This window comes from Phascolarctos cinereus, unplaced genomic scaffold, assembly GCF_003287225.1.
Source record: "Phascolarctos cinereus isolate Bilbo 61053 unplaced genomic scaffold, phaCin_HiC Scaffold_2;HRSCAF=192, whole genome shotgun sequence".
Taxonomy (NCBI): domain Eukaryota; kingdom Metazoa; phylum Chordata; class Mammalia; order Diprotodontia; family Phascolarctidae; genus Phascolarctos; species Phascolarctos cinereus.
This window is the reverse complement of record NW_027555625.1, coordinates 241,942,977-241,957,000: the sequence shown is the minus strand read 5'-3', so window position 1 is coordinate 241,957,000 and position 14,024 is coordinate 241,942,977. Positions and strand designations below refer to the sequence as shown.

The 14,024-nt window shown below is 39.0% G+C and overlaps 1 protein-coding gene across 4 annotated transcripts in view; it reads left to right on the top strand.

The window, feature by feature from the left end:
- Positions 1 to 14,024, top strand: part of LOC110205143 (serine/threonine-protein phosphatase 4 regulatory subunit 1-like) — a 65,026-nt gene that overhangs the window by 671 nt on the left and 50,331 nt on the right. For 2 of the 4 annotated variants that reach the window (XM_020981451.2, XM_020981450.2), the window contains exon 2: positions 193 to 237. The exons of 1 other annotated variant lie outside the window; for it this stretch is intronic. In XM_020981451.2, the coding sequence (XP_020837110.1) occupies positions 193 to 237 (45 nt within the window). Of the gene's footprint in view, positions 1 to 192; positions 238 to 11,700; positions 11,741 to 14,024 lie in introns of those variants that run through there. One more of the 4 variants, XM_020981453.2, reaches the window with a different exon arrangement.

Below are 14,024 nucleotides of genomic sequence, written 5' to 3'. Positions count from 1 at the left end.
CCCCCTCCTCGTCCTCCTGCTCTTCCACCCTCCTCCTCCAGCCTCCCGCTCGGTTCGGGCGGGCTAGGCTCCTGCCGCAGCCCCGGCCGACCCGGATCCAGCCGTCCCCGGGGTCCCCCTCCTGCCCTTTCCCGGCCCTGCTCCCGGTGCTCCCCGCGCCGCTGGTGATCTCTTATCTCTCTTGGTTTTCAGAGATCCCCTTGTATTTTGTGGACTTGCAGGATGACTTAGATGATTGTAAGTAACAGTTCTGGCTTCCTCCCCTCCCTCGTCCTCCTCCTCGTCGTCCCTTGGCCCTCGGAGGGCCCCTCCCTCCGCGCTGCCCTCCCTGCAGTTTTGGGGGTGAGGGTAAGGCCAACCTCCTCTTTCTCCATCCTCCCCTACTCCACTTGTATTGTGATGGTGACAGTTTCTCGGTTTATGGAAGTGACGGGCTTCTCACTCCTGTCTGGGTCCTCTTTGGACATGGGGGTTTGGGGGAGGGGCGTGCACCGGGAGAGGAGGGGTGTCTCTTCGCAACCATTTTGGGGAGTGGGCACGCTTCCTGCATTCTCCCAAAAGCGGAATGGGCGGTGATGGGGGGACGCCTTGTGCCACCTTGTCCAGCTTGGGGGGGGCATGGGTGTCTGCGTGCAGATATCAGAATAGTTCTAACTCCGAGTTTATTTAGATGGGGGGGATGGGGTGAGGAGGGGGAGTCTTCGATTTCTTGAAGGATTCCTTGTTTCTTCTGATAGGAGGGTGGTTTGAATTGCCTTAGGTTTTTTTTTTCCCCCGTGGGACCTTTGAAAGAGTTGACCCACAGTAATGTACGAGTGTGACTGAATGAGGAGTTTCAGTACTGGCAAAGTAATTAGTGATTTATAAAAGTGGCTCTTGAGAGAAAGCTTGATACTGTGGAATTAGTGCTGGTTGTTGTAGTCAGAGTTTCAAATTATGCCTTAGTTACTGATTTATCCCTGTGATCCTAGGCAAGTCACTTTTCTTTGCGACTGGATTTCCTCGTCTGTAAAATAATGGGGTTGGACTATGTGGCTCTTAAGAACTCATCTGTAGCTATAAGATCCTCTGATTTGGATTGTTTTTGATTTCTTCATGCTTGTTACTTATGGATCCCTTCCTAAGGAGAGAGATTTTTTTTTTAAGTAAAATCATTTTAAAGGCAGGTATTGAATTAGATTCTTTGTTGGGAAATTTGTCACTCTTGTTTTATAAGGAATTGGGACTGTTTCATTCCATGCAGAATGGACAGGTGAAAAAAACATTAAATGTCATTGGCATCATTAAAAATTGTTTCCTTTAAGAAATACACACATTTAGGGGCAGCTAGGTGGCAGTGGATAGAGCTCCAGCGTTGGAGTCAGGAGACCCTGAGTTCAAATGTGACCTGATAACATTTGACACTTACTAGCTGTGTGACCCTGAGCAAGTCACTTAACCCCGATTGCCTCACCAAAAAAGCAAAAAAAAAAAAAAGAAAGAAACACATTATCTTCTCTGATAATACTCCATTATATCTTTAAGGACCATATTCTATATTTTATATTTTGGGTATGCATGGAATGAAGAGGAGTTACTTTACAAGAGTAAAAAAAATGGTTTTTGTTGGCCTTCCTCATGGGTCCTTTTAAAAACATTTCTACCACTTATTAATGGTAGAAACTAGGTATCCAAGATTTAAAAATCAGTGTTGGTAAAGAAGACAAGTAAAGAGAAACTTATAAGACAAGGTTACATTTGTAAGGAGGTGGGATAATTTTGTTTTGGTCCTATATATGTGCTTTTTAGCTGTTTGCAATTAATTGGGTGCAGTGGTGTACCTTTTGACTTAAATTTGGAGCTTCTAATAGGTGTTTACTAAATATTTGTTGATAATATTTGAGATTTTATTTTCTTAGTTTTTATTTTATTAGTCTTAGTCAAATTTGACTTTTTTAGTAGCATGAAGCATGATGACTTACCCTTTAAGTCAGTCATATTAGAAAAGTGTTTTTTAAATGAGCTAGCATACTAAATCTAAGTTCCTTTCTTTAAAGTAGCTGGTATAGAGGTAGCTTTATATCTAGCACCATATTTGGTTTTATATAGGTTAAATGGAGCTTCCACCCTGGTAGCTTTTGAATGCTAAAAACATCCTGGTCATGATAAAGGTGTTAATGCAATTGGTAGACTAGAGCTTTGTGCTGTGGTCTTAAAAAGATGCCCTCTGAAAGATTTTTTTGTGAAGATTCAGAATTTAAATTTGTCTCCAAGATGTTTTGTGTATATATACGTTTTATTTTATATACCTATGTTTGGAGATAATTCTGAAATCTTGGATTCAGACCCTAACATTTGCAAACTTATGTAAAGATGACACTGTAATTCTAAATGATTCATGGCAGGGCTGTAAAATTTTTGGAGATAGCTTATGATGAAGTTTATAATTTGTTTTACATGATTGGAGCTATAACTGCCCATGTTGCTAAGCATGAAAAGTGATTGTGCCTACAGTAATAATATCCAGAATCAGGACACAGATTTAAAATTAGGATTAGATAATGCTTAGTATATGAAATTATAAAATCATAGAATTTCAGAAGTAAGAATCATACCCAAATAAAATGAACTTTGTGAACAAAACATTCTAATTTAACTGTTTGCTCCCAGGTTGGCACTAAATTGTCAGAATTTTTTTTGGTTAATTTTATTAATTTATTTTGATTTATCAATGATCACTTCCATATGCTTTTGAGTTTAGAATTTTTCTCTCCCTTCCTCCCCACCACCCTTCCCAAGATGGCATACAATCTGATATAGGCTGTACATTTACATTCCTATTAAACATATTTTCACATTAGTGATGTTGTATGTAAAAATTAAAACCAATAGGAGGAACCATCAGAAAGAGGAAACAAAACTCAACAGAGAAAAAAAATAGCAATTCAACTTTCATAGTTATTTCTTTGAATGTGGATAGCATTTTCTGCCAGGAGGCCTCTGGATATGTCTTAGATCCTTGTATTGCTGAGAGGGGTTAAGTTTATCAATATTAGTCATCACACAAAGTGGCTGTTATTGTGTACAACATTCTCTTGGTTCTTCTCATTCCACTCAGCATCAGACCATACAAGTCTTTCCATGTTTTTCTGAAGTCAGCCTGTTCATCATTTCTTATAGCACAATAGTATTCCATTACATTCATGTACTACAACTTGCTCAGCCATTCCCCAATTGATGGGCATCCTCTCAATTTCCAATTCTTTGCCACCACAAAAAGAGCTGCTATGAATATTTTTGTACATGTGGGTCGTTTTCCCATTTGTATGATCTCTTTGGGATATAGCCCTAGAAGTGCTATTGCTGGATCAAAGGGTATGCACATTTTTATAGCTCTTTGGGCATAGTTCCAAATTGTTCTCCAAAATGGTTGGATGATTTCACAACTCCACCAACAATGCATTAGTGTTTCATAAATTGTCAGAATCTTAAAGTAAATGATGAAGAAGATGGTTTCAGAAAAACCTAGGAAGACTTGTATAAACTGATGTATAGCGAAGTGAACAGAACCAAAACAGATTACACAGTAAGAGCAAAATTGTAAAGATAAATCAACTGTGGGAGACTTAGTAACTGATCAGCACAGTGACCCACCACAATTCCAAAGGACTCATGATGAAAGATGCTATCCATCTCCAGATAGAAAACTTATGGACTCAGAGTACAGAATGAAGCATTTTTTTCCCCTCTTTTTCTTGTTCTTCCCCACCCTACCCCCACCCCCCCAACCCCCATGGAAATTTGCTTTTTGTGACTTCCTATTTGCAATGGATTTTCTATTTCTTGTTTTCTCAATTGGTGGAGGGAGAGAATTTGGAACCAAAAATAAAATAAAATTGAATTAAAAAAAAACAAGAAAAAAGAATCTTAAAGAAACAGATTTGACAAATCTATTTTGAATTTCCATTCCATGACTTTTTACAAATGAAGAGAAGCTCTCTTCTCTGAACTAGTGTTTTAGACATTCCAGGTGGTTCTTTATTATTGAACAAACATAGTGCGTTTTATATATAAAGAACTATAATTGATGACATTTACAGTGTAATGAGGAACATGTCAAGACACATACATAAATAAATGATACAAGGGAAGGTATGTTAAATGTACAGGAGAGGTCCAAGCAAAGTGCTGTGAGAAATGTGATAAGAGAAAAATTATGTGGAGCAGAAAAGGAAGTGTTCATGGAGAAGGCAGCATCAGGGAGAGGACTGGACTAGAGCAGCTGAAACATCTGGAAATGGATGGTAGATGTTAGGATCCCTCAAGTCTCTAACGCTAGAGAAGTGCTTGGAAAAAAAAAAAGGAAGGCCAGAGGGTGTTTTCACAGATGCAGTTGTCACCCACCTTGTTATATTGTCATCACTGCTCAGCCCCTTGATGTCCTTCATACCTAAGAACACAAGTGCTTCCCATACGTGAAACTTTTCCCAAAGGTAGGAGCAACCCAGGGAGACACAGTTCTGTAGGGAAAGCCATCCCATGTAGGGAAAGTGTAGGAAACGGTAATGAGATACCCAGAACTCCTCTGTTGTCACACAGCAGTCTAACCTGGCTTTGCTTCCCTTTTTTCAGCAAAATTAGCTCTGTAGCCGCAGTATAAGGGCAAATTCAGTTAAACCAGTGCAGAGGCCTTGGTTCTCTTAGCTTTTATATGTTGCCTACATGCAATCTCAGAAAAGAAGCAAGTCTGTGCCTTCTTAGAACTGTTTATAAGTCACCACTGAGTTCCTGCTTCAACAACTTCAACAACTCCTTTTGTGATCCTAGTAAAAATGGTATGAGCAAAGAAGCAGACAGAGTAGAGTCTAGATTGAGAATGAAGGAAAGACCAAGTAGTCCATTTTGTCTGGAACATAAGAGTATGTGAAAGGAGTGGTTTGACATAAGGCTGAAAAGAAAGGTTGGGGTCAGATTGTGGAAGACCTTGAATCAAGATTAGAATATTTTATTTAATATTCTGTGATGAGCTAATTAGTTTTTGAGAGATGTGATCAAAGTGTTGCATTATGAAGAATATAATCATTTATTTCAAAGACTTTGAATAGGAAATAGATTGAAGATAGGAAAAACAGAAGGCATTTACTTGTAGTTTAGGCATGAAGAGGTAAGTAGTCATAGTGAGTCTGGAAGGGAGATTGCATGCAGTTGCAGGTGGTAAAATCAATTGTACTTGACAAATGATTAGATGTAAGTAGGAGCTGATGAAGAAGAAAGAGTCAAAGAGACCTTATGGTTAACTAGTTAACTGGAATGGTAGTGGTGACATCAGCAGAAATAGAAGATTTGGGGAAAGGGAGGACGTTATAGGCTGACTGAGTTTGAGGTGTCAGCAACACATTCAATAAGTCTTCTTGCCCCAGGCCTCTCCTCACCGTCTTCTACTCAGCTGTCAAAGTGATCTTCCTAAAGCTCAGGGCTGACCATGTCATTTCTACCAATCCCTAAATAAACTCTAGTGGTTCCCTATTACTTCCAGGATCAAGTATGAAAACCTCAGCTGAGTATTCAAAGCCCTTCATAACCTGACCCTTCCCTACCTTTCCATTCTTCTTACATCTTACACTCCCCCACACACTCTTCAGTCCAGTGACACTGGACTACATCCTGTTCTTCACACAAGACACTCCATCTCCCAACTCTGAGCAATTGCACTGGCTGTCTCCCATGCCTGTGCTCTCTTCTGGGCCCTTTTCTTTTCTCCCATTAGACTGTGAGCGCCTTGAGAGCAAGGACTGTCTTTTATCTTCCTTTGTATCCCAGGGCTTAGCACTATGCCTGGTACATAGTATGAGTTTAATAAATGTTTATTGACTGACCTGCCAGCAGTTAGGATCCTGAAGGTCTGTGGAGAAGTTGACAGTTAAGATAAAGATTTTTGGATTCATTTTCATAGTTGGGACAGTTGAATGAAAATTGCAGTTGTTAAATTTGGGGAAGGGAAAAGTGGGGCACAGAATAGAGATTGTAGAAAGAAAAGAAGGCAAAAGTTGGACTTATGATGGCATGGTATTAAGAGAATTGAATTTTGTGATGGATGAAATCTGAAATAACTGAAGAAATAAAGGTTCAAGCTTTTCAAGATACCGATTTATTAAGCAGTACATGCCAGTTGCATAACAATTCGGGACTAGGCCTCCTCAGCTTGGCAGTGGACCCTGAATATAGAGGCAGACAGATTTCTGTGCATTAAAAGAAAACAATTAACAGGCTACAAACCAGGGTACAAGATTAGGTAATTTGATTTCTATTTGGAGGAAAGATTAAGGGCTTTCTGAGTTCAGAGGGGAATGAATGAGTTTCAAGAGTTGGGAGAGAGAGTGAGCAGGTGAAATTTCCAAAATCAGAGAAAGAGGTGCCTCATTCCCCTTGAAGTGTCTCTATTCAATCAAAGGAACAAGGAAACAGTAATACTGACCAGTACAGGACTAGTTTTTGGATAAGACATATGGGTTGCTTGAAAATGTATAATTGTGAGAAAACTCCTTGCATCAATCTTTGGATCTGACTGGGTTTCAGGTCAGCATAACCTAAGTCCTTAGTTAAGGGTCTCTAAACAACATGTAAAGGTAGTCCAGCTTCCCAGCCTCACCGAGGTAGGTTGAAACTGTAATAAAGTTTTCTCGTAAGACAGAAATTGGACTAGATTCATAATTGAATACAAAGGGAACTGAGCTAGATCCAAAATTGAGTAACAAAATGAAGTCAGAGTAGTTTACTCAGTGCCCACAATTTGTAGTCAGAGGACCTGAGTTTGAATCTATACACTGTATGTATTCTCTGTGTAAGTACAAGCAAGCCATTTCATCACTCTTGGGCCTATTTTATTTCATTGGTAAAATGGGTGTTGGATTAGATCAGTAGTATCAACTCAAATAGAAATGGATCCCTATTGACCACATATTAACTTTGAAAACCACAAATTAACCTTATTTATGTTGTATTATATTTTTTATTTATTTTAAGTATTTCCCAATTACATTTTAATCTGGTTCAGGCTGCACAAGAGAGTTTTGTAGGGAGCATGATCTGCAAATTTGACCCCTCTAGATTAGATAACTTTTAAGGGCCTTTCCAGGTGTAAATTCTATGATTCTGTTTTGTTCTGTTTAGGAACTTTAACTGAACTAATTAACCAAGAACAATAATGAACTATGTTGAATTCCCATTTTTTTTTCCTGAAAGTTGAATCAAATAAGTTTGGTTTTTTTAATCCTCTTAGGAAACCAGTTTGAGTGGAGCAGAGCCTACATATTTTCTAAATCTATTGAACTGGAATAAGTGAAGAACATAAAAATGGTATCTATATCTAATGTTTCATTTGTTTAAAACCCTTGAGTATTCTGATCAAATGAAACAGCGGGAATTAGTTAAGATAGCTGCCTTTAGTCAATAGTCCTGACTTGTTTTGTACCCTAACTCTGACTTACTGACAACTCTGGACTAACCGCTTAATCTTTCCTCATTTCATTTTTTCCTTCCCCCTCAAGGGGCACACCATCTCTTCTTAGTAGAATGAAGACATCAGTGACCAAAGTATTATAAGAAGTCAAATTTTCCATTTTCTTCCTTTTACTTTTTTGTACTATGTTTTTTTAAAAATTCCATGAGGAAAACAGATGTTGACAATTTCCTGAAATTATCCATTTGTTTTAGAAGTAGCTTTAAATGGACTCTTTTCATCACAGATAAATGCTATTTTAAGAAAAGTGCTGGGAACAGAAATCTTCACTCAGAAAACCAAAATGACCTAACTCAGCTAGCTGAAAAAAAAAAAGTAAATTGTTGTTTATGGTGCCAGTTTCTTATTTTTGATAGGAAAGGGTGAATGATTGATCATGGAAGGAGTTTCTGTTCCATAATTGAAAATTTTTGGTGTCTCTGCCAAGATTGTCAGTCAGTAAAATTAATTTTGTGTTTGGCTTCTAATATTATGAGCTAAAATGAAAATTTTTTTAGGTTTGAAACATTCCTTATTATGGGGTTGTTTCAAGTTTTTGAAACAGGAGGAAAACAAAATAAAAATAACTGTTTCACTTTGCAACACCTAATTTATAAAACTCTTATAGGCTGCCTAGTATGGAGAAGTATTAGCATATTAAAAGTACCTGTTTCACTTATTTGAGTCTAGGTCAGGGTCTTTTATTAGAGTCTAGGTCCCCCTTTTAGGGGATTTGTTCTGCCAAGTTTGGATTCCGTCAAAGGGCCGAACTTGAGGACCTAGAGGAACACCTGTGGCCTCAAGACTACAGGTTCCCCACTCTTGGTCTAGGTAGTCTTCCTGTGTGATATTTAAATACTTTGGCCACATAATGAGAAGGCAGGACTCATTGCTTGATGTTTGCAGGACTGATTGCATTGATGTTGGGAAATATCAAAGGCAAGAGGAAAAGGGGACAGCAGAGGATGAGATGGATAGTGTCATGGAAACAATGAACATGAACTTGGACAGACTTCAAAAGATGTTGGAGGATAGAAGGGCCTGGAGTGCTATGGTCCATGGGATCACAAAGAATCAGACATGAACAGCAACAAAAGTACTTGTTTCTCTCCCCTCCCTTCCCCCCATCCACCATTTTCCTGATAGCATATACTTTAGAGACATAATTGTGATAATGTCATCTGTGGAACTACTAAAAGCCTCCAAGTTCTTAGATCTCAGGTAACTTGAGTATGTGTTTCCTGTTGACTAGTAGTCTGAGTTATAAATAATCCCAGGCTTTGGAATCAGTGGCTGCAGCCACAAATCAGAGTTGAATAGTGTGGAAAGGACTGTTGTTGCTCATGGATTGAGTTGGCGCACGTAGCCATAGCCATACACTGAGATAGTGATAACCATCTGTAGCAAATAAAAGAACCATAGCATGAAGATACCATATGTCATGCTGTTTACATAATTTATGACAGAGAAGATTAGTTTAGCTTTTTTTTTTGAGAGAGAAATATTTTAAAAGGTTGCTACAAAGAGCAGCATGGAGAACAAGAGTTGCACTGGTGATATTTGTTTTAATTTGGCAAGCATTTATTAATCACCTGCTATGTACCTGGTATTGGAAATATAAAGACAAAAACAAAACAGTTCCTACATTAAGTTGGTCATGTTCTACTGGAGGTTAGGAGGACCAACTCATAAACTGGTAAATAAATACAAAATATGTATGAAGGAAATATAAAGTAATTGGGGGACAACACTAAGACCTGTGTGGGGGGGGTGGCCCCCTAAAGTCTTGTTAATAAAGTATTTGTGTAAAGATAACAATGGCAGGAGGTCTTTAGTAGAGTACCTCATGGATCTGGGCTGGACTCTTGAGCTGTTTAACATTTTTATCAATCACTTGGATAATTGATATGGACAGTATGCTTATCAAATCTGCAAGTGACACAAAGCTGGAAAAGGTGACTAACACACTGAATGAAAGTAGGACCCCAAAAAGACCTTGACATGCTAGAGCATTGGTTTGAATCTAATTAGATAAAATTAAATGGGGATAAAAGTAAGTTTTGCACTTGGGTACAAAGAGATCAACTTCGCAAGTACAGAATAGGGGAGGCGTGCTTGAAAAAGATCTAGGAGTTTTTGTGGACTGAATGCCCAATATGAATCAGCAGTTTGTTGTAGAAGCCAAAAGACCTAATACAGTCTTAGGCCTCATTGAGAGGTATAGCTTCTAGACATAGAAAAAGTTCACTATACTTTGCCCTCATCAGACCTCATTTGGAGCATTGTGTTTAATTCTGTATGGGTACCTCCTTTTAAGAAAGACATCATGGAGTGGTTTAAGAAAGCAAGCTGGAAAGTATCCAGAGGAGGACACCAGGATAATGATGGTCCTTGAGTCGTTGGCATATCAGGATCAGTTGAAGGAAATGGACACAGCCTGGAGAAGAGAAAACTAAGAGGGAAACGTGATAGCTTTCTTCAGATGTTTTGAAGGGCTATTATTTGGAGGGGAGAATTGACTTGTTCTGTTTGGCTTCAAAGGGTGGGATTGGGAGCAATGGGCAGATTTTACACTTGATATCTGGAAAAACATTCTACCACTTAGGGCTGTCCAAAATTGGAGAGGGCTGCCTCAGGAGGTGATGAGTCCCCCCTGGTTGGAGGTCTTCAAGAAATGGCTGGATGACCGCTTGTTGGGAATATTAATAGTGAGGGATTCCTTTTATGTATGGGTTGAATTACATGACTGTTGGAGTCCTTTTCAACTCTCAAGTTTTGTGATTCTGGGAATGAATTATTTGAGATTTCCAGAAACTTTTAGAGCAGCTTCTATAGAGGCATAAGTAATATTATACTAGACCATTCCAAAGGTTTATTTTGCCTTTAAATTTGGCACCAAGATCATCCCAAGGGAGAACTTGTTAGCCCTCTTCTTAGGGGTGTCAGCCTTAAAAGATTGGGGTTATACATTAAGCATTTGCTGGTTTCCCTTCATAACCTATTGTAACATTATTGACTAAAAAGATCAGAACTTCATGTATCTTTAGAAGTAGAAGATACTTTAAATGTCATTTGGTCTAATGTTAATCATTTTAACATTTAATCATTTTAAATAGTGTTAGAGGCAGGAGTGGTATTGAGGAAAGAACATTCAACTTGAAGTCTAAGAAGATTTGGGTTAAGTTTACCTTTTTACTTGCTGTAGTGCTATGATATAGTCAGTTTTTGTTTCTGAACATCAGTTTTTTCATCTGATGGTCATTGTTCTAGACAGTACTTTGAGCAAAGCATATTACTACATAGTTGTAGCTGTCACTTCAAAGAGAGTCATCAGTGGCTTTGTGCCTTTTAAAAGTGGATGGTGATCATTTGGAACTCATCGCTGAAGAGATTATGTAAGGTGAAATTATTACTGGTTTCATTAATAAATTAGAAGAATTTTTATGGTTTATGAGGGAAGCTAGAAACATTCTTAATCTTTTGAGGGGGAACACAGAGCTACGAATGGGGAGATAACGTATAGACAGCAGTGTATAGTGTATACAAGCTATATACAGGATAACTTGGAAATAATCAACAGCTCTCGAATTCAGAGGGATTGGGATAGAAGGTGGGATTTTATCTGGGACGTGACAGAACCCAGGGATTGGAGGTGAAGAGGGAGACCATTCTGGAGATGAGTTTCTTATGTGAGGAATAGCATGTAGGTCAGTGTCAACTGGACTACTAAGTATATGGGGGAATGTAAAATTCAAGAAGACTGAAAAGGTAGGGAGGGAACAGGTTATGAAAGGCTTTGAATGCCAAATAGGATTTTATATTTGATCCTGGAGGTCTAGGGAGCCATTGGCATTTACTGAGTGGGGGATGAGATGATGACATGTTCAGCCCTCTACTTTAGGAAGATCACTTTCAGCCATGATTGGAGGGTGGACTGGAGAAGGGAGACCAAGGAACAGGCTATTGAAATAGTCCAGGCTTGAGGTAATGAGGGCCCACCCCCAAGGTGGTGGCAGTTTCAGAGCAGAGAAAGGAGTGTATGCAAGAGACGTTACAAAGTTAAAAATAAACAGGCATTAGCAAAAGATTGGATTATGGGGGGGAGTAAGAGAGAGTGAGGCGTCACATAAGATGTAACTTAATAACATACAAGATAATATACTCATTATTTAATGTATGTTGATAGACATTCTTTTTCTTTCTTCCTTTTTTTTTTTTTTGAGGCAATCAGGATTAAATGACTTGCCCGGGGTCATGCAGCTGGTAAGTGTCTGAAGCCAGATTTAAACTCAGGTCCTCTTGATTTCAGGGCCAGTGCTTTATCCATTATGCCACAAGCCAGCTTAGCAAGCCCTTTTATAGGTTTAGGACCTAGAGGTTTGTTTTTTTTTGTGGTAGACATGTAAAATACTTGTGATAGCAGTTCATCATTATCATCAACATCAAGCATTTGTTATGTACTTACTATGTGCCAGGCACTGTGCTAACCACTGAGGAAACTGAGAAAGGCAAAAATAGTTTCCATCCTTAAGGAATAAACATTCTAATTGGAAAAACCAAATGTAAGCAACTGTGTACATATAAGTTATATCCATTGTAAATGGACAGCCCTTTTTGAGAAGATGGGATTTGAGATTTGAGGAAAGCTAAAGAGAAGGAGGTTAGGAGGGAAAATATTCTAGGCATGGGAAACAGCAGGTGAAAAGGAGTGGAATGGAGAGATGGAGTTGTATTTTGTGCATGAAACGGTAAGGAGGCCCATGTCTATCCATTGTATAGTGTATGGAGGCAAGTCAAGTGTAAGCAGCCTGGAAAGCAACCAGGAAAGGGCCAAATTGTGAAAGGGCTTAAAAGCCAAAAGGTAAATTTTATATTTGATGCTGGAGGTAATACAGAGTCCCTGGAGTTGATTTAATGGGGGGATGACATAGAGCTGAACTTTAGGAACATCACTTTGGCTGCAGAGTAGATGATGTTTTACAGTAAGGAGAGACTTGAGGAAGGCAGAAAGACTTAACGAGAAGGCTATTGCAGTAGTCTAGGAGTAAGGTGATAAATACCTGCACCAAGATGACAGCTGTGTGAATGTAGAGAAGGAGGATATATGTGAGAGATGTTGTAAAAGTGGAAACAACAATACTTGGCAACAAATTGGATATGTGGGGTGATTGTGAGTGAGAAGTTAAGGATAGAAGCCTGGGTGAATGGGAAAATGATGGTATCCTTAACAGTAATTGGGAAATTCCAAAGAGGGAAGGGTTTGGAGGACAGGTAATGAATTTGTGTTTGGAGATGTTGAGTTTGACTTGTGTTATGGGTTGGACATCCAATTTTAGATGTCTGTTAGGCAGTTATGAAAGACTAGGTTTCAGGAGAGAAGTTAGAGCTGAATAAATAGATAAAAACAATTACATGCATAGAAATGCTAATTGAATTCATAAGAGTTGCTGAGGTCAAGAGAAACAGTTTTAGAAGATTGGAGAAAAGGGCCCAGTAGAGACCCTTAGGCGATACCTATGGTTAGTGGCTATGACCTAAGCTGAACATCCAGCAAAGAAGACTGAGGGAATGGTAAGAGAACCAGGAGACTATATTATGAAGAAATCCTAGAGATAAGAGTATATCCAGGAGAAGAGATGTTTGTGCCAATGGCTTCAGAGAAGTCAAGAAGAGGATTGAGGAAAGGCCATTAGATGTAGCAACTAAGAGATCCTTGGTAACTTCAGAGAGAGCAGTTTCAGTGGAATGATGAGGTTGGAAGCCAGATTGCAGATTTCAGAAGAGTGAGAGGAAAGTAGAAGTAGTAGAACATTCATTACAGAGGGTCTTTTAAAGGTATTTAGGCAAGAAAGGTAGGAGGGATAGGCATAGAACAATAGCCGGGATGATCAGATCAAATGGGGGTTTTTTGAAGATGGAGGAGACATGGGGTATTTGTAAGGCAAGCAGAAAAGTATCTGGTAGATAAGAAGAGACTGAAAATCAATATAGGAGGCAGCCTGCTAGAAAAGATGGGATGGAACAGAATCAAGGGTACATATAAAAAGGTTTATTTGGTAAGGAGAGGAGGGGACACGTCTGAGCATGACAGGGATGAAAGAGGAGACGACAATCCTTCCTTCCCTAACTAGTCTCCAGGTATAAATGAGAATGGCATTTGAAGAGATGGACTCTCTCTACTCAAGGAAAATACTGATTCCGCCTCTTCTGCAGACAGAAACTGACTGTCTTACCTTGAGCTGGAAGGGAAAGAAAAACAAACAGATGGGTTTTTTTGAGAGTAGGAAAAGAAAGGAAATAAAGGGACCAAGATGTAGAATCCCAATCAATTATTAATTATTTTCTCTAACCCCAGCCACTAGATAATGAAAAGCAGTTGCTGTGGGAGTCAAGGCTGAAGATCTGACCTAGCTCCTTGTCATTTTCTCACAGGATAGTCTCAGAGGACTTGCAGACCCAAGGAACCTCTGCATTATACTATCAAGAGACTGTCTGATTTCCTCTAGGTTGTACTGAGAGAACCAGTGGATCAGCCTCCAGTTGATGA